Here is a 20,752-nt window from a genome sequence, read left to right as displayed (position 1 = left end):
CACCTGGTATTTTCCTTTGTGTGTGTCTCCCCACAAACAGGCCCTGCCCCTCCTCACACCAGCCTAGAGGGACCAGAGGAGGCCCTGTAATAACCAGGTGACAGATGGGGGACGGGGGACGAACCTGGGCAGGGGACCCAATTTAGAAGAATCTGAATGAATCAGCAAGCAGTTGGTGAATGAATTCCAGTTCTGAATTAACAGACACTTGACTAATTGTGCACTTGAACCGTGTGCACCGTGGGGCCAGTTGCCGGAAGGAGGAGGCAGTTTGCCTGTGCCTGGCCCTCAGCCCTCGCAGGGCTGCAGGGAATCCACTGTGCGAGGCAGAGGAAGGGTGTAGGAAGGCTTGGCATGCAGGACAGCACCCCACCCCCCACCCCCGAGCACTTCAGAAGCATCCAGTGCGCACCAACAGCATGCTGGGGGCCTCCAAGATGTGTTCTTTTGACTCTTCACTCAAGATGTCTGGTGCATTCAAGATCCTTTTTTCGGTCATTTACTCTATGTCAGGCCCAAGGCTCTACATGCTGGAAGTAATTGCAGAAGGCTTTAGAAGGAGCAGCACCCATATAAGCTGGCAAGTGCATGGCTAACTGGCTAACGGGGGCATCTGGGGTGGACAGACACGAGTTTGGAGAATCTCCAGGGCCACTCACACAGCACTCAAAAGAACTCCGCAGTCACCAGCTCCCAACCCACTCAGTCTTTCTGCCACCCTCCCTGAGCCTCTCCTGCCTCCTATTCCATCCCAACTGCCCAGGTGTGGGCAACGGAAGAGGGCTCAGCCCAAGGCCCAGCATGAGGACCCAATAAGACACTTCAGAGTGAAAGAGATCCTAGAGGCCAGCTTCCCACCCCCCACCTTGTACAGAGGAAACTGAGGCCCTGCCGGGGAGGACTTGCCTAGGGGCTCCCAGCCTCCTTCGTTCCCCATATAAGGGGGCCCAGGGGTATCCCTCCATGGCTGGGGGGGTGGACACCACGTCTCCTTCAGAGAGCCCATGCCAAGTCACCCAAGTCACCCCATCTATGTGGGGACCCAGATAACAGACAAGGAACCTACTTGAAGACGAGACACTAACTAGCCTGGATTCCAGATGCCTGAAAAAATCTGGGTGCAGTGAGGGTGGACCTGTATTCCAGAGGGCTTTTCTGGCCTTGGAGGAAGGAAAGCCTCCTTTTGTTGATGAGAAGACAGAGGCCCAAGTAATAGAAACGCATCTATTGAAATTGCTAGGTATCCACAGACAGGGAGGGGGCCAGGGACGGGGGACAAAAGCTGTGGGGGGGGGGGGGGCAGGCAGAGGTCCCACCCTGCTCTCTGTCACCTCTCCACCCTGTGACTCAGATCTGGGGCTGCCCAGCTAACACTAACATACCCCAGAGACAGGCTGGGAGTTGGGGCTCAGGCCTGTCCAGCATCCCCACTACATTCTGTGTAGGCCTCAACCCTAGAGCTCAGGACCTAGGGGAGCCTCCTGCCCTGGCAGGTGTCCTGTGGGCTGGATCCCAGGAACCAGGAAAGGGGGTGGAAGCTTCAGAGCCCCAGGGTCCCAGGCATACTCCTTAAGCTCCCACCTTAATGCATCCTGTCCCCACCTCTCCGAGGTAATTCCCCCCCCCCCCCCCCGCCCAGGTCAGGGAAGGAGGTCTGAGTCCTAATCCCAGCTGTGTCACCTCCAGCAAGCCACTGCTCTTGCCTGGGCTGGAGGTCTCCCAGCTGTCAAACGGGACAGGCTGGACCAGGTCTGATGCTGCTGACAACTGTTCTCAGCAGCACAGTGATTTTGAGTTTCCAGATCTGAAAAATGGGATAATATCTGTGCCTGCCCTATAGCGTAGTTAAGGTTTAACTGAACTCGTCTGTACCAAGTACTTAGGCCAGCACCCGACAGAGTCAGAGCTCAGGACGCTACGTGCAACTGTGTGCAGACTGCTTTTCAGTCACAGCAAGAACCAGTTGGTGGTAGCTGGTAGCAAGAGGCTTCTCTTCGTTTACGGAACCCTAGGAGGGGAGGGTTTAGAGGTGGCCAGGTGATGATGGCCTGGAACACAGAGGTTGGACTCACCCATCCCCCAGACAAGCACTAGGTCCTGCAGGGGACATGCTGCCTTGGCCAACCTGAGTCCCATGGCCACGTTCGCTCTGCGGTCCTGGGCCTGCTTCCAGCCCACTAAGCATGCAGCTGAGTTCGTGGTACTAGAGCACCCAGCCTCCCTCGTCCCTCCGCCTCTGGCTCATCTACCCAAGCACCCATCCCTTGGGGAGCTCCTTCACCCCATCTGTCTGGCACAGGGGAAACAGCCTGGGCTGTGCGGTGACACCCCTGGGCCCAATTCCTGCTCTGCGTATCATCCCACCTTGCTACGCCTCATCTGGAAAATGCAGGGGACCACAGTAACTTCCCTGCCCTGGCTGGCTCGCAGGGAGGGGCCCTGCACAGGTACTATTTCCCCTTGTCCCAGCCTAACTATGACCGGGGACCCCTTCACCCCCCAGACTGCCCGGGGTTTAGATGGTTAGTTATATGGTTCCTCTTCTCTTAGAAGACCCCTGGACTGAGCTCCAGGGGCTGGGCCAGGGGGCAGACAGACTGGTGGCTTCAACTCAGTGCCAAGCAGGTTCCGCGATCCATTTTACTAAGGGGGACACTGAGGGGAGAAAAACACCCTCACAGTCATCTCAGAAGCAATATTTGTCCAGACCCTGGCCTCCTGACCCCACCTAAGCCTCCTGTCTCCTTCCTTCCATGGCCTCTGCCACATGCTTGCCATCTTTCAGATGTCCGGGTGGACTAGACAGAATTCTGGAGACCTGAGGCCCAACTTTCCTGCTCCTTTCTCTGAAAAAGGGTCCCAGCCACAGGGCCAGCATGGAACTCCTCCTCCCCCCATCATCCCCCAAACCTGTCCAATTCCGTCTCAGCCAGATCCCAAGCCCCCCTCCCTAACTTGCCCGACCACAGCCCAGAAGGAGGAAGAGTAGGCCCAAATGGGTTGGTCCACTGGGGAGGGCTCCTCAGGGTGAGGGAAGGCGGGTGAGCCTCTGCCTAAGGTTGAAAGCACCAGCCCAGAGGACTGCCGGGCCCCCACTCTCAGAAAAGCCTCAAGTAGAAAAACTCAGAAATGTCCTCTCTCAGCTCTGTGTCTCTGCCCCGGAGTCAGAAAGGCCAGTGTGGCTTCACCTCTTCCTGCTTCAGTGCAGCCTGGCAGCCCTGGCTGGGTAAGGGGCTGCCTCCCTGCCTGCCCCCAGCTCTGCCCTGGGGGACTGACCGCAGCCACTGCCCACACAGAAACATGCTCACCAAGGAGCTGGTTGAACCAGCTTGCCCAGGCCCGAGCGCAGCAGTGACCATGCCTCCACTTCCGCCCAGGGAGACACCTGCCCCACAGGGCCCCGGCCGGCCCCCTCTGCCACATCCCTGCCCCAGAGCTCAGAGATCCGCTCTAAGGCATCACTCTGTTCTCAGCCAGATCCTCCCCAGGAGTCTCCCCTCCTGAGAGCTCAGTGGCTCGACCCTCCCTTGTTTTCTAGATCAGGAAACTAAGGTCCAGAGAGCAGGAGGCACGTCCCAGGAATACCCAGCAAAGTGGCAACACAGCCAAAACGAGAACTCAGGGCTCATGTCTCCTGAGGCTGAAAGAAGAGGGAAGGAGAAGGACAGGAATGTGAAGGTGAGAAAAAAGGGCAGGGAAAGGAAGGAGGATGAGAAAGTGAGGAGAGAAAGGAGCCTGGGAGATGGAGAAGTTCTAGAAGTCTATCTCCTGGTAAAGTAGAGCAGGGCTGGCTTACTCCCGACTCTCCAGGATACTGAGGCAGAGGGTGGTGTTTGCTGTCCCCGAGGCTCAGTCCAGAGGTCTGCCTCGGGGCCCCGCCCAGAGGAAAACTCTGCACCAAGCCAGGCCTGACCTCAGGGCCTAGGGGCCAGGGAGCCAGCCCCACGCCCTGCAGACGTTCTTCCTGAGTTACCAAGCAGCCCCAGGGAGGACCACACCTCTCTCCTGACATCTGCCCTGCCTGTTGTCCCAGGACTCAGCCACCTGCCAGGTCAGCCCCTGACTCACTGTTCAGGCAAGAGAAGCCAGGTTAAGGAAGAGGGAGTTGGATGGGCCTTGTGGGTAGTGCCCTGAACCCCTGTTGCTCCCCTGGACCAGCCCGGGTGCCCCTAGGTGACCTGGGATGAGTCACTTCCCTGGCAGTTCCTTGACGGCCCAACAGTAACAGACAGGGGCCCATCCTGTCCCTCCCCCACGGAGTGGGGGCCATGAGAACTGAAAACACAGCTGGGCTTGGGAACTGGCCAACATGGACGTGTCCTTGGGGAGGCGCAGAAGGAAGGGACAGTCTCAGCTGGGCCACGGACTCCCTGTGCAACCAGCCTTCTGTGGACACCAGCTTCTTCATCTGCAAAATGGGGACAGCGAGCCTCCCGCACACAGACAGGGAGCTCACAGATAGGGTATGCGGTGGAAAGAACAGGCTCTGAAGCCACAGGGGCAGGGAGTGGAGCTTGAGAGGAGTGGGAAGACAGGCCACACTCTGTGCTCTTGTTATCTGTGTCCCTGTCCCCCACGAGCCTGTGGGCTCCTCAAGGGCAAGGCCTGGGCCCCAGTCATCTCCGTGTTCCCAGACTCAGCCTGATACCTTGATCAGCCTGATACCTGATACCTAGGCTCAGCACAAAATGGATAGATGAGCAAATGAGACAGAAACAGAAAAAATGGAATGCACGAGCAAACAATTGGACAACACAAGGTAAACAGCGAGCTCCGTGAGGTCAGAGACCAGAGCTGTCTACAATAATATCCCTGCACCTAGACTAGCACCTGCCCCATAGCAGGTGCTCGACACACTGTGGAATAAATGAATGAGACTGAAAGACTAGATGGCCTGCTCCATTCCCCTAGGCCATCCTCAGATCCCCAGTTCCCAGCAGAGCGCAGACTCAGCAGGGGTCTCCTGCCCACTCTGGCTCTTACCTTTCTGCAGGTGGATGATGTCAGGGAAGTTTGAGAGCAGGCCCTGGTAGAGAGACAGCGTGTCGAGCATCTGGAAGAGGTCGTTCTTGGGCTGCTCAGCGAACATCTCACCAACAGCTTCATAGGTACGGCCCGTGTGAGAAATGGCACTGTTGAGAGCCTCGGAGCTAAAGGGGGGGTCCATCTGGAAAGCATGACTGATGGCCTGGAAGGCATTGCCCAGCTTCTGGAACTCCTTGCGGAAGCCTCCCACATGCTTGCGCACCAGCTCGGATGCTACGGTGCTGAGCTGCAGGACGCTGTCGTCCATCTTCTTGCTGAAGGCCTTGAAGGTGTCCACACGGTCCTCCACATCCTGCAGGTCCTGGTGCTCCGTGGGGATCTGGAAGGTGAGCAGGAAGCTGGCACCCACCATCTCATCCTTCTCTGCCCTGCGTTTGCCCATCTTCCACTGCTTGTCATCCAGGCAGCTGAGGAAATGCTGGAAGCCCTCGTACTGGGACAGCACAGGGTGGCTGGTCATGTGGTCCATCCAGAGGATGAGCCGACGCTTCCGCTTCTCAATAAAGTCTTCCTCGAAGCGACCTGTGGCCTGCTTCTCTGGCAGGTGGGGCACCGAGATGACAGTGAACTTGTGCAGCAGGCGGTTATAGAGCCAGTCAAAGTGTTTGTAGCGCCGGTAGACTGGCGAGCCAGCGTGGGTAGGTGTGAGCTTGTAGGAGATATAGCTTTTGATGCCCTTGAATTTGGTCTGTTTGGTGGGGTCCTCCACTGAACAGGCAAACGGGTGGGGGTTGGCCTTCCACTGGGGGCCACGAGGGCCCATTTCGATGGAGTACGTCTCAGCGATCTTGGCCATCATGGGCACATCACCCAAGATAAAGGCCTCCACTCCAGAGCGCACGAAGCACGAGAAACGGTTGAGGTTGCGCCCCACCACACTGCCACGCTTGGCAGATGCCAGGCTGTCCTGCCGCTCCAGGGCTGGCTTGGGCCGAAAAGCCATGTGCTGGCTGGGGTAGGCACCAGGGTAGGAGAGGTTGAGAGGGGGGTGCCCGTTGGTGCCCAGCCCACCAGCCCGAGGCTCCTCCACCACTGTGCATCCATCGTCCCAGTCATCCCAGTCATCGTCATCGTCCTCCTCGAAGCTGCCCTGGTGTGAGAGGAAGCCACTGCCCCCACCACTCCTGGAAGGGCTGGCCACGTCATATGAGCTCACCTGGGTGCCCAGAGAGCCTGGGCTGCTGGAGTAGTCGGCATGGTTGGAGCTGGGACCAACCCGGATGATCTCCACGTAAGAGGCAGGGAAGAGCCCTGTCTCACCTCGGCTGTTCTGGCCCTGCAGCCAGCCATCCAGCGAGGTCTCACTGAAGATGACCAGGTCCTCATCCTGATGGATGCTGATCTCCTCCTTGTTCTCGCTGCGGAAGTCATAGAGGGCTCGGCCTTTCAGCGCCATGGCTGGGCCAGTCGTAGAGAGAGATGAGACAGGGTCCTACCCAGAACTGAGAATGCACTAGCAGCTCAAGGCCTGTCACAGCAACTCAGTCTCTCAGCCCCTAAACTGGGGTATAAGCACCCACAGATGCTATCCAGCCTCCCACTACTCAAAGCAATGTCCTCGGCCCATTAACTGCCCTATTATTATTAGGTCTCCAGCACACTGCTGTGAGCAGGAAGGGATCATGTCCATAATCTGCCTCCCTTCCCCTGGCAGCCCCAGAATGGGTAGTCTCTCCTTCCTTCCACTCCCAGAAGAAAAGTCAAGTGACTTGGAGAAATCAGCTCTGAAAGGGCAAGAATTTGTTTGACACTTTCCACTGGAACAATGTTCTGAAATAGAAGAGAATCACTCAGAAACCACCGTTCCAGAAATCCGGGCAGCTCTGGCTCCCAGCTCCTTCTGGCTTCTCTCACATTCCTCTGCAGATCTGCTCCTTCCTCCTCCTCCTGGGCCACTGGGTTTTCAAAAATCCAGAAAATCCAAGAGGGGCATGGAGAAAAGCAGCAGCCTCTTGAATCCAGTCCAAGGGTGGATGTGTCCGGCTTCCCAACCAGCCAGGCCGGGGAAAACAAGGACTGAGGCTTACACAACAGGCCGCCAACTCCGTCGACCCCAGCGGCCCAGCCCGGTCTGGCCTGGCCCCCAGCCCCCAGCCCCCGGGCCCCCGGGGCCCCCCGGCCCCCAAGCCCTCAGCCGGCTCAGGAGGCTTCCCCCACCCCGCCTCCCGAGTGGCCAGCCCCCACCCTAGGGAAGGAGGGGGTGCGACGAGCCGCTCTGGCGACTTCTGGCCACTAGCTGAGTGGCCTCTTTTGTTTGCCTAGCTCCTCAGCAGCTTCTGAGCCTGAAGCTAACCCTGCTCTGAGTCCAAGGACCCCATCCAAAGGTAACCTCCGCGGTCCCCGGTCCCGGCGCGCAGGTCGTACAGACCCCCAGCCCTGGCGTGCCCGCACACACTCAACAGGAGTTTGGAGAGTGCGCTCCGGCAAGCAGATGGCGCGCCCGGCCGGCTGGCGGTCCGTCGTCCACTCGGCCCCGCGGTGTCCGGCCGGTGGGCGGCGGGCCCTCGTCCAGCACTCGCAGCCCCTCCGCGCCGCCAGCGAGAAGCTAGCTCCAAAACAACAGAAAAAAGGGATTCCGGGAGGTGGCGTCCGGAGAAAGGAGGGAAGAGCCGAGGGGGAGGTGAGGGGTGGGGAGAGGGAGGGAGGGAGGAAAAGCAGGCTGGGGAATTGGGCAAACTCCACAGCACTTCCGTGCGTCCTGGCTCGGCAGGGATGGCCCAGCTCCGCCCTCCCGCGGCCTGGGGCGCTGCAGCCCGCGCCCCCGCCCACTCCTCGCCCGCTTTCCTTCTGGCGCTCCGGGACGGGCTTGAGGGAAGGCGCCGGGACCCCCCGCCCGTCCACCCTCGCGGGGAGACACCTCTTACCCGAGGGGCTTGAGCGCCGCCGCCGCCTCGCCTCCTGGGTTCTGTCACCCTCCTGCCTTTCCCATGACGCAAGTGGAGGAAAACTCGGAAAGTTCGCAAAGTGAGGGCTTGTGACGGGGGCGCCAGAGCCGAGACCCGGGGCAGGGGGTTGAAGAAGGGTGCTGGGAGAGCCGCAGACAGCCGCTTCCCATTCCCGTGCCCCTCCACCCCACTCTGGCGAGACTGGATGAAACTGGGCCGTGGCGCAGCCTGGGGATTGTTCTCCGGAGGGGGCCCCAGGGCGGGCCCCAGTGCCAGCAGCGCCCTCTGGGAAGAAGCCTGAGAGGTCTGGGATACTGGCCGCTGCAGGTCCTGGTACCTTAGCCAGACAGGGCCAGAAGCACCCCTGCCCTGGGAGACTTCCTTCAGAGGGAAAGACAAGACCCTACATATGTAGCAACAGGGAACAAAGCTTAGGCACGACCCGGCGCGGCCTCGGGGACTAGATTTTAATCGGCCGGCAGTCAGCGGCAAGGAGAGAGGGGTGGTCTGCTTAGGCTTGCACGAACAGGCAAGGGGGATCTGACCCTTGGTCACCCCATCCGGGACACTCTGGGCACCGACTGCCAGGCACTGTGCCAGGCACTGGGGATGACATCACAACAGGCAGTAGGTGTTGTGCCCTCTTGGGTTTACAGTCCACCATCTTGTCCTTAATTCATCTATCATACTGTGTCTGTCTCACTCATTCAATCATGCAATCAAGGAAACATTAACTGAGTAATCATTCTGTTATCAGGCCCCCTGGGCTACAAAGATAAATAAGACATTGTCCTAACCCTCCAGAAGCTCAGGTATGTCAGAAGTAGACCGGTAACTCCCTACCCAGTGTCACCAGGGCCATGAAATGTGCATGGGGGGGCACCTATCTATCCCATGGGTGGAGTAAGGATCAAGGCAGGCTTCCTGGAGGAGGAGGGGCCTAAGGTGGGACCAAGACTTTAGCACAACTCCTCTTCTAGCTATGCCCTGGAGCCTTGCCTACCCCTTCTAGCTAGAACTTCCTTCCTCCTCATTCTGACTCTTCCTACTTGCTGCAGATTAATTGGCCCAAAGTAGATCTGCTAAAGGTGGGCACCTTTGATGTTTTGAGGGGTGTAGGGCGCAGGCCTCTGGCTCCAAAACCCAATTTCATCGGTGCAGTGAGTAGATCCAATTCCCTATACAGGGCTGGCATATGACCTGAATAAAGGCTTATATACAAACCCCAGAAGGCCAGGTATTTTTTTTTTTTAATTTTTATTTGTCACTGTAGTTGACATATAATATTACATTAGTTTTGGGTGTACAACATAGTGATTCAACAATTATATACATTACCAAATGCTCACGGTGGTAAGTGTAGTTACCAGCCCAGGGATTAAATTGCACAGAGAAATACAACTGGTCAGGCAGACCTGAATTTTTGCATCAACAGCGCAAGGCAGTCTGAGCTGCTCCTTAGGAAGCCCAGTTATCAGGTTAGCTCAGAACCTGGAAACCCCATGATAGGAAGAGATGGTGTGACAAGTCTTTCAGCCAAAAAGCCTTGAGATCTTGTCCCCCACAATAGGGCCAGCCCTTGATTCTAAGGATTCGGGTCATCCTACTCTTGCTACAACCAGAGCTGGAGTATGTTTCCTCCAGCTACTTTTGGGACACCCCTTCTCTGGGATCTCGCTTCAGTTCACATAGCCTCTCTCCAAGCTGAGCCTAACAACAGCAATTACTTCATTAGTGCCACATACTGTGATAAACATTTTACCTTTATTAGCTCCCTTAATACAATCGATGGGATTTCTGCTCACCCAAGCAGGATCCTAGTCCAGCTACCACCCTATGGCTTTTAGTTGGTTCCCAAACACCTCAGACACAGTCATAGACCAAGCATCTTAGACTTACTCCCACATCTGTTCTGGGTGGGTTTTTCTAACTCTCAGGGGCCACCCTTATTTCCAGGTTCTTGGGGAAAATTCTCTTGAGCCTCACAGAGATTTCCATCCAGTACTGATATCTTCCATTCCCTCCCTTTCAGTGACCCTCTTCAAGCCTAGGGATAACACAGCGCGCGCGCGCGCGCACACACACACACACCCACCGCCAGGTGCTAGTCTCAGAAAACTGCACTAACCTTTGTGGTTTCCCTACACCCTGCCCATTCCCTTGAGACAAAGTCCCTTTATTCAATTCTCTTCACATTATTCTAATTGGAGTGTGTTCTCTCTTTCCTGCTGGGGCCCTGACTCATGCTTGACAAATAACATCCATTCCCCATCCAAGCACCCAACTTTCCTCCTTTAGGAAAGGAGTCAGCAAGGGAGAAGTGCAGCCAGTGGTTTCCAGGCTGACCCCCCTGGTGGCAGTGTGGGTACACTGGACTACACTGTAACAACGCACACAAGAGGACAACAGCCTGAGATAATGCAAGGGTACCGGGCTAGGGAGAAGTAAATCTGGGAGTTTATGCAAGTAGAATGGACTGGAATGGCATCCAACAAGCTGTGGGTATTGAAGAAAGAGTCAACCCACATCTTTAAAAAATAGATTCTCCACTCTACTTCCCCCACCAGCTACTGTCCCATTTCTCTGCACGCATGAGCAAAATTCCTCAAAATAGCCATCTATACTAGCTGCCTGCAATTTCTTTCCTCTTCTTAAACACCTCTAGCCAGTCTTTCACCGGCAGATTCCACTGAAACTATTCTTGTCAAGGTCAAAGTCATCAATGACCTAATGGTTATTCTCAGTTCCCCTCTTACTCCCCTCTTACTCAACCTCTCCATAGCATTTGACCGGGTTGATACACTTTCTTCACTTGCATCGGGAAGACCATACTCTCCTGGTTTCCCTTCTACCTCACTGGTTCATCCTCCTCTCTCCAATAATTCTTAATACTAGAGTGACTACAGAAAGCAGTCCTCTTGTCTTTTCTATCATATTCACTCCTTTGATGACCTCGTCCAGGCTCATGGCTTGATACATCATCTATCTGCCAATAACATCTCAATTTTTTAATCTCCAGCCTAGGCCTTTCTCTAGAATTCCAGACTCAAAAGTCTTTCACCTTGACATCTCCCCTGGGATGTCTAATAGACACCTCCAACCCAACATGTCCCAAACAGTATCAGGCATTGCACCCTAAACCTGTTCTACTTGGCAGCCTTCCCGATCTCAAGTGATGAGTAGTTTCTTCCACTTGCTCAGGAGAAAAACTGGAGCCATCCTTGACTCTCCTCATCATCCTGGGATTCCTTTCACATCAGAGTCTCACTACTGCTCTCCTGGTCCCAGCCACCATCTTTCTCACCCAGATCACTGCAATAGCTTCCTAATGATCTGTTTCCATCCTTGCCTTCTGACAGTCTGTTCTCAACACGGCAGTTGGAGTGATCCATTTAAAACATAAGTTAGATGTCAATCCTCTGCTCAAAACCATTCAGTGTCCTCATCTCACAAACATAAAAACCAAAGTCCTTACTTACTCGAAGGCCTATGAGCCTGTCATCTGAACCCTCTTTCCTCCCCTCCTAGCCCACTGCTCCTTCGAGGATGGCTATTACTCCTCTTCTGGCATGCCAGGTGCATTCCTGTCTTAAGGCATTTGCAGACTGTGTCCTCTTCCTCAAATACTCTTCCCCTAGATATCCATATGGCTAAATCCCTATAAAATATCACCTTCTCAATAAGACCTACCCTGACATGCCCTATATAAAATTACAGCCCTTCCTCACCCCAAGTTCTCCTATATCCTGCTCAGTTTTGTTTCATAATGCTTATCACTTGCTAACACATATAGTTTAGTTTTTACTATGTTTATTGTCTGGGGAGAAGGAAGTTAACCAAGAGTCCTACTGCAGACATGCTGAGCAAGGGCTGAGGATGGGAGTAAGGTTGGGGGAATATGAAGGGCAAGGATGCAGTGCAAACTGGGAGAAGATATTTGTTCCATATATAACTGGTTAAGGCTTAATAGCCATAATACATAAAGAACATCTTCAAATCAATTAGAAAAAAAGAAAAAAAAGCAAACTGTATTAGTTTTCTATTGCAGCTACTACAAGTTACCACAGACTTGGTGGCTTAAAGCAACCCAGTTTTATTCTTTTACAGAAATCCAAACTGGGATCTCACTGGGCTAAAATTAAAGTGTCAGCAGGGCTGTGTTCCTTCTGGAAGCTCTAAGGAAAAATTTGTTTCCTTGCCTTTCCAGCTTCTAGAGGCTGCCCATAGTCCCCTGCTCTTGGATCCCTTTCATCTTCAAAGCCTGCTAGCACGTCACTCAGACTTCTGCTTTCATCATCCTATGTCCTGACTCTTCTGCCTCCCTCTTTCACTTATAAGGACCCTTATGATATCATGGGACCCACTCAGGTAATTGAGAATATTCTCACCATCTAAAAATCTTTCATTTAACCACATCTGCAAAATCAGTGTGTATACAAATTACCTGGGGACCTTGTTAAATGCAGACTCTGATTCTGTAGGTCAGGAATGGGCCTAAAATACTGCATTTCCAACAAGCTCTTTGCTGGTCCACTGGCTCCACTTTGAATAAGAAGGTTCTCAATGTATTTAGAGATTCATGTGTAATGATAAAACTATTTTTTTCTTTTTAAGCGAAAAGGAAAAATAAACACAAAACTCAGTATAGATACCATTACCTCTGGCTGGAGGAGTGGCTGGAAGAAGTAGATGAAATGGTCCTGGTGACATTTTCTTAAACTGGGTGTCCGGTTCATAAGTATTCATTATACTTTGTAACTTACGTATATTACATATATTATTTTCCACATATCAAGTATTATACTTAAAAGGACATGAAAACCATACAAAAATAAGACAAAATGATCAGCGAAGAAGCTAGGTGGCGTCAAAGGCCTGGGCAAATAAAGTGGTTAGTCTATATAACTTACAGATATAACTAGCCTAACAGCGTTTAATTTATTAAACTCAGTACTGGCTGACCAGAAGTCCACCCAGTCGGGCTAATTTATATGAGCTCAACTAAGGAGTTAAGTTTCATATTTAATATCCAAATTTCTCAGACTTGCTGGGTTTTATGAACCGCCTAGCATTCCTGCTAACAATACTGATTTCCAGGAGGCTCCCGTGTAAATCTCGATTCTGTGCGTGTAAGGAAACAGCCGGGAAATCAATATTTTATATGTTCGCCGGCGTCCAGCCCCACTAAACAGGGACCACTCGCCCGCCTGGTGAAGGGCCTCGCGGTAGCGAGCGACCGGGACTACCCGGTCAGCCCCCGGCCCGCTGGCTTCGGTAAGCTCCCCACCAGGTGGGAGGAACCCGACGAGAGGTTAGCACGGTAAACCCCATCAAACAAGCACGGACGGCGGTCACCCGTCTTCCCCAGGATTGTCCTCAGCTTCTCCGAGCAGACTCACCTGGAAGTCCCTAAAAGACGTAAGTCTGAATGAGAGGAAACGATTACCGCACTAGAGGATATATTTTTGGTAACTGAAGACCTCGCGAAAATTTAAAACAAAAAAACGAAAACAAAAACACCTCCCAGTGTCATGTCCCCGCCCGCCGCCCCACCTCCAGCCTTTCTTCGCTACTTCTTCCCGGTTCCTTCCGCCAACGCGAAAGGAAACGCGAGAAGAGATGTGGGGCGTGGCTCCACTCTGACCAATGGAAATCGAGGGCGTGGCCCTGAGCCTTTCTCTCATTGGCCCAGGGTCCCCCGGCCTGATCTTCGCGCTCGGAGACGACGGAAGTCGCCCAGCCGCTTGTACGCGCTCTTAGCCTGGGGTTTTGCCGCCCCGGGAGCCACCATCATGGTGCGGAAGCTTAAGTTTCACGAGCAGAAGCTGCTGAAGCAGGTGGATTTCCTGAACTGGGAGGTCACTGATCACAACCTGCACGAGCTGCGCGTGTTGCGGCGTTATCGGCTGCAGCGGCGGGAGGACTACACGCGCTACAACCAGCTGAGCCGGGCCGTGCGCGAGCTGGCGCGGCGCCTGCGCGACCTACCCGAGCGCGACCCGTTTCGCGTGCGCGCCTCGGCCGCACTGCTGGACAAGTTGTACGCTCTCGGCCTGGTGCCCACGCGCGGCTCACTCGAGCTCTGCGACTTCGTCACGGCCTCGTCCTTCTGCCGCCGCCGACTGCCCACCGTGCTCCTGAAGCTGCGTATGGCGCAGCACCTCCAGGCCGCCGTGGCCTTCGTGGAGCAGGGCCACGTGCGCGTGGGCCCCGACGTGGTCACCGACCCCGCCTTCCTTGTCACGCGCAGCATGGAGGACTTCGTCACCTGGGTTGACTCGTCCAAGATCAAGCGCCACGTGCTGGAGTACAATGAGGAGCGCGATGACTTCGATCTGGAGGCCTAGCGGGTCGTCCCAGCCGCGGCTGTATTTCATAGATGGGAAAGCTGAGACTTGGTGTTTGAGATTCTGAGAGGGCGCTCTCCCCGAGAGTGTGTCAGCCAGGCTTTGGTTCTTAAGAACTTGGCCCCTCAGCCGCAGGCCACGCACAGAGCCAAAGGGTACGGCCGTTTTCCATGAACTTTTGTTAGTCCTTGGACTATTGATAATTAAATGACTTATTTAAGAGACACTGGGAAGCAGTTTTGTGCTGCACTACGGAATTGTTAGATTATGTGCCTGAAACATGGTAGTGTGAAGGAACTTTGCTCCCCACCCCTTCCCCTTAGCTTTCTCTTTATTTTATAGCAGGATGGTTTGGGTCAGTGTGTTTAATTCGAATACTTGCTCTGGTTTTGTGATTACGCTGTGTACAGACGATGGAGAATTTGGTCTCAAGTTTTCATAAAATGGGTGAGACTGTAGTGTTGTGGGTGCCCTCCCTTGCCTAAAGGAAGACTTCCTAATGCCAATAAATGGTCAAGCTGCTTTGTATGTGCAAATTTTTGTCTGTCTGGTTTTCTCATATAGGTTCACATCTGGGCTCCTTGGCCCAAGAACCCAGTAGAAAAGAATAAGGTCAGGAGCGACCTGCCTGTGGGTGAGGCCTGCCACAGGGGGGCATGTGGAGGTTGCAGGATGTTGTACAGGGCTGGGCAAATTAGTCAGTTTACCAATCCCTTCCTCGGAATGAGTGTTTTGGCAGAGCTCTTCCCCACAGGACTTCCTGTTGACATTCCAGCCCCAGGAAATACCATATTAGAGGGCTGAAGTGTTTGCTGTTTGCTTGCCTAAGGAAATAATCACCCTGTAGCTTGGCCATCTAGCGGTTGGAAGTGGCCCAGGGGGTTCCTGGAAACATGTTCGTGGTAGGCAATTGGGAGAATAGGGAGACTACCTCTTTTTACACAAGGAGAAAAAGTAGGATGCCAAGACCAATGGATTGGCTTTTATATATGCCTTCTCAATGGAGGTGAAAGGCAGCATCTGGTAGAGAAACAAGGGAAGGGGACACTGTGGATGGTAATAGCAAATGCCTCCACTATATGTCAGGCACAGTTATAAGTGCATTAATCTGTTTAATCCTCCCAACAATGCTAAGAAGTGGGGAATCCAATTATCCTCTGCTTTTCAGATGAGGGAACTGAGGCAGAGATGGATCAAACTGCCCGAGATTGCATAGCCAATAAGCGGCGGAGCTGGTATCATGCTCCCTTTAAGAGACTGTCAGCATTGGCACAGCCAGCCCTTGAGATATGTAGGGCTTTAGAGAGAATCCCTGAATTTGAGTTTCTAACCCAGCAGAGAAGTAGCACCAAGCAACGGCATTGGTCCCCAGCAAGATGCTATATAAAGGTTGAGCAAGGAGCAGGCTTTGAGCTGCCAAGGCTTAACACTCACTGAGACCCTACGTGTTAGGCTGCCATTTGCTCTTCCCAACAACTCTGCAAGGTAGGTGGTGTTATCCCTGTCTTTTCAGTTTGGGAAATAACTGAAACAAGAACTTTGTCCAAGGTTGAGGTTCAAGTCCAGGCTTATGTGGCTCTAAAGGCCATGTTCTTTTCTTTTCTTTTTTTTTTTTTTTAAAGATTTTTTATTTATTTGACAGACACAGTGAGAGAGGGAACACAAGCAGGGGAGTGGGAGAGGGAGAAGCAGGCTTCCTGCCAAGCAGGGAGCCCGATGTGGGGCTCGATCCTAGGACCCTGGGATCATGACCTGAGCCGAAGGCAGGCGCTTAACGACTGAGCCACCCAGGCGCCCCAAGGCCATGTTCTTTTCAATGCCGTTCCTTTAGAAGTGGAAGGAGAGAAAATTCTACTCCTCAGCTCTGGTGGCTGGGCACATTCTCTGCCCATTTGAGGAATGTCCTCAGCGCTCCCAGGATTGGGGATTTCATGGAGAAGTTGGTGTTCTAAAAGCCACCTCTGGCTCCTACCCAGATCGCACAGGGCAAGGCAGGTAGATTGGCCCTTTGGAGTAGTTGGAGCCTGCATCGGTAGACCAAACATACAACTTCAAAGTTCTCTTGAAGGAAACTGGGTTTAGGAACTTGGGAGTAAAATCCAAGATTCCTTAGAAAAGTCTTTCTTTCTTTGGGAGTAAGGTATGAAAGAAATAACTTACCAAAAGTTATTTAAAAACTGGGGCGCCTCGGTGGCTCAGTCAGTTAAGCGTCTGCCTTTGGCTCAGGTCATGATCCTGGGATTGAGCCCCACATCTGGCTCCCTGCTTAGTGGGGAGTCTGCTTCTCTCTCCCTCTGCCTCCCCTCCCACTCACTCTCACTGTCTCTTGCATGAACGCTCTGCACTCTGAAAATCTTTAAAAAAACTTTTTTAAAAACTTAAAAAACAAAAACAAAACCTATGCAAGATTCAGAAGGCAAGTTCTAGAACCAGACTATGTGCTCTGAATCAGGACTTCTAGGCTTAACTAGCTGTGTAATATTGACCATTTTTCTTAGCCTCTTATGTGCCTCCATTTTCTATATTACAAATATGTGGTAATACAGAGTAGGGGAAAAGAATGGGGAACTATTGCTCAACAGGTACAGAATTTCCATTTGGGGCGAGAAAAAATTTTGGAAATAGATTATGGTAATGGTTGTACAACGTTGTGAATGTAATTAACACCACTGAGTTGTGCACTTAAAAATGGCTAAAATGGGGGTGCCTGGGTGGCTCAGTCAGCTGGGCAGCTGCCTTTGGCTCAGGTCATGATCCCAGAGTCCTGGGATCAAGACCCACATTGGGCTCCCTGCCCACGGGGGAGTCTGCTTCTCCCTCTCCCTCTCCCGCTCCCCCTGCTTGTGCTTGTGCTCTCTCTGTCTCTCAAATAGATAAAATCTTAAAAATAAATTATTTTTTTAAACAGCTAAAATCGCAAATTTTATGTTATACATTTTTTTTTTAAGATTTTATTTATGTATTTGACAGAGAGACAGCAAGAGAGGGAACACAAGCAGGGGGAGTGGGAGAGGGAGAAGCAGGCCTCCCGTAGAGCAGGGATCCCCAAGGCAGATGCCCAACGACTGAGCCACCCAGGCGCCCCTGTTACACATATTTTACCACAATTTTTTTTTAAGTTTTATTTAGTGATTTAAGTAATCTCTACACCCAGCGTGGGGCTCAAACTCACAACTCTTGAGATCAAGAGTCACACGCCCTACTGACTGAGCTGGCCTGGTGCCCCCACAATTTTTAAAAAGTGAAAAAAATGGGGGTGGGTAATAACAGTACTGACATTAAAAATTAAGAAAAGGATTAAATGGTTTAATTCCTACAAAGTGCTTAGAGGAGCTCCCGGCATGTATTAAAACCTTAAAGCTTAGCTCCTCCTTCCCCTCCCTCCTCAGGCCACAAAAGAAAGTCAGGGAGCTAGACATGTTACAACAAAAAAGCCTAATATGAAAAAAATGTATATACACGGGCAAGAAAGAAAATTGGTGTGACCTCTCAGAGCAATTTTACAATGTGTATCAAGAACCTTAGGGGCGCCTGGGTGGCTCAGTCAGTTGAGTGTCTGCCTTCCACTCAGGTCATGATCTCGGTGTCCTGGGATTGAGCCCCGCATCGGGCTCTCTGCTCAGCAGGAGTCTGCTTCTCCCTCTCACTCTCCCTCTGTGCTCTCCCCACACACCCTCTCAAATAAATAAAAATAAAAATAAAAGAACCCTAAAAACATACATTATATATGGGGCACCTGGGTGGCTCAGTCAGGTCATGATCCCAGCATCCTGAGATGGAGCCCTGTTTCGTGCTCTCTGCTCATCAGGGAGTCTGCTTGTCCCTCTGCCCCTCCTGCTCGTGCTCTCTCTCTCTCTCTCTCAAATAAATAAATAAAATCTTTTAAAAAAAAATACATTGGGGCGCCTGGGTGGCTCAGTCGTTAAGCGTCTGCCTTCGGCTCAGGTCATGATCCCAGGGTCCTGGGATCGAGCCCCGCATCGGGCTCCTTGCTCGCTGGGGAGCCTGCTTCTCCCTCTCCCACTCTCCCTGCTTGTGTTCCCTCTCTCTCTGTCTCTCTGTCAAATAAATGGATAAAATCTTAAAAAAAAAAACATTTATATACCCTCTGACATAGAAATGTCACTTTTAAGAGTTTAGCATAATTATTGGTCTTTGCAGAAAATTAACTATGGGGATCTTCATCACAGTATTTTTAATACAGAATAATAGGGAAAAATTGAAAATGTGTCCCAAGTGGACTGGTTAAATTATTGGATAGCCTTATGAGGAAACACAACTATTAAAAATTGTAGGGGCGTCTGGGTGGCGCTGTCGGTTAAGTGTCAGACTCTTGGTTTTGGCTCAGGTCATGATCTCAGGGTCGTGAGATGGAGCCCTGAGTGGAGCTCTGCACTCAATGGGGAGTCTGAGATTCCCCTCTCTCTCTCCCTTTCTCTCCCTCTAGCCCTCCCCCACCTCACGCACGTGTGTGCACGCACACATGTGCACACACACACACTCTCTCTCTCTCAAATAAGTCTTAAAAAAATAATATTATTATAGCAAGATAGCCCATCCCCTCCAGATTTCTGACTCAAGTCTGGAGTGGGCCTGAGGTGCTGCTGGTCACATTTTTTTTTAAATTTTTTATTGTTATGTTAACCACCATACATTACACCATTAGTTTTTGATGTAGTGTTCCATGATTCATTGTTTGTGTATAACACCCAGTGCTCCATGCAGGACGTGCCCTCTTTAATACCCATCACCAGGCTAACCCATCCCCCCACCCCCCTCCCCTCTAGAACCCTCAGTTTGTTTTTCAGAGTCCATCGTCTCTCATGGTTCATCTCCCCCTCTGATTCCCCCCTTCATTCTTCCCCTCCTGCTATCTTTTTTTTTTTAAACATATATATTGTATTATTTGTTTCAGAGGTACAGATCTGTGATTCAACAGTCTTGCACAATTCACAGCACTCACCATAGCACATACCCTCCCCAATGTCTATCACCCAGCCACCCCAGCCCTCCCAACCCCCACCACTCCAGCAACCCTCAGTTTGTTTCCTGAGATTAAGAATTCCTCATATCAGTGAGGTCATATGATACATGTCTTTTTCTGATTGACTTATTTCGCTCAGCATAACACCCTCCAGTTCCATCCACGTCGTTGCAAATGGCAAAAATCTCATTCCTTTTGATGGCTGCATAATATTCCATTGTGTATATATATACCACATCTTCTTTATCCATTCATCTGTCGATGGACATCTTGGCTCTTTCCACAATTTGGCTATTGTGGACATTGCTGCTATAAACATCGGGGTGCACGTACCACTCTGGATCCCTACATTTGTATCTTTGGGGTAAATACCCAGTAGTGTACTTGCTGGATCGTATGGTGCTGTTGGTCACATTTTGAGAAGCACGAGCCTTGTGCCTAGTCCAATGCTTGGCATACAGCAAGCACTGGGACAATGTGAGATCATCTCCCAAAAACTGAGGGGGCAGAGGCTGGACTGGCTGCCCGCAAGCATGGGCAGAAAGCAAGAGAAGCAGGGGCCGGCTCTGCTGATGACTTAAAGCATGACTTGGGGCATATCCTCCTGGGCTGGACCTCACTCCCTCTCCTGTCTGTAATAGAAGGAGGCGGAACCAGGTGGCCCCTAGTTTCTGCTCTGAAAGTTTTTGATTGGGAGGAGAGGATATGAAAGAGTGCAGTCAACATTTAAAAAGAGGCAGAGAAGAAATTAGAGGCTCTGTCTGGCCCAGTAATCCCCAGTCCTGACTCAAGTTGAAAGCTGTGCTAGCTTCAGGACAAATCTGAGAATGGGCCCCCACTGTCTGGCCCCGGGGAAGTTTCTAGGGGATATCTTCCCCCACCCCCACCCCAACACCATCCAGGGCTGGGACTCTTCCCAGCCTGGGAGGTGAGAGGGCAACGTGGAGATGAACCAAGTCACCCATTCAGTTCACCAGCTGAAAATCAGGAGCAAAACGAGACCCCCTTAAAATACAGAGCAGGCAATGTCTCATGGGCTAAAGATAAGGAACTTTGGACTCACTAGGCCTGGATTAAAATCATGGCCCATCACCTTCTGACTGTACGTGACCTGGGCAAGCACTTTTATCTACAAGGAAGAGACTCTTGGGCTTACCTAATTAGAAATTGACATACTTATGATTAAGTGAATCAGTAAGGGAAAGGTTATCTTATAACAAGAAGTTATGTACTAATAAAACAAGATTTTTGAGGATTTACTCTGTGCCAGGTACTATCCTAATCACCTTACCTGGATTATGTCACTTAACTATAACCATCTTGGGAGGTAGGTGCTATTATTAGCCACATGGGGGAGGAAACTGAGGCAAATGTAGGTGAAATAAGTCACAGAGGCCACAGAGCCAGCCGGTAGGTGAGTCTGGATTTGGACCCAAGCCATCCAGCTCCAGAACACAAGACCTGAACCACTCTGACATGCTTCCTCTCAC

At 52.0% G+C, this 20,752-nt stretch overlaps 2 protein-coding genes across 4 annotated transcripts in view; one reads left to right on the top strand and one right to left on the bottom strand.

The window, feature by feature from the left end:
- Positions 1-7,117, bottom strand: part of SNX33 (sorting nexin 33) — a 62,370-nt gene extending 55,253 nt beyond the window's left edge. For all 3 annotated transcript variants that reach the window (XM_032417200.1, XM_032417198.1, XM_032417199.1), the window contains exon 1: positions 4,984-7,117. In XM_032417200.1, the coding sequence (XP_032273091.1) occupies positions 4,984-6,442 (1,459 nt within the window). In that variant the 5' untranslated portion in view covers positions 6,443-7,117. The remainder of the gene's footprint in view (positions 1-4,983) is intronic.
- Positions 7,118-13,612: 6,495 nt separating this feature from the next.
- IMP3 (IMP U3 small nucleolar ribonucleoprotein 3) lies at positions 13,613-14,807 on the top strand. The gene has a single exon (XM_032417373.1). The coding sequence runs from the start codon at positions 13,724-13,726 to the stop codon at positions 14,276-14,278; it is 555 nt and encodes a 184-aa protein (XP_032273264.1). The 5' UTR covers positions 13,613-13,723; the 3' UTR covers positions 14,279-14,807.
- Positions 14,808-20,752: the final 5,945 nt, after the last annotated feature.

This window comes from Phoca vitulina, unplaced genomic scaffold, assembly GCF_004348235.1.
Source record: "Phoca vitulina isolate PV1807 unplaced genomic scaffold, GSC_HSeal_1.0 scaffold20, whole genome shotgun sequence".
NCBI classification, from domain to species: domain Eukaryota; kingdom Metazoa; phylum Chordata; class Mammalia; order Carnivora; family Phocidae; genus Phoca; species Phoca vitulina.
This window is presented reverse-complemented; position numbering and strand designations above follow the sequence as displayed.

What these genes read in the sequence shown, in the direction of transcription:
- IMP3 (XM_032417373.1), top strand. Translation starts at nt 13,724, where the DNA reads ATGGTGCGGAAGCTTAAGTTTCACGAGCAGAAGCTGCTGAAGCAGGTG.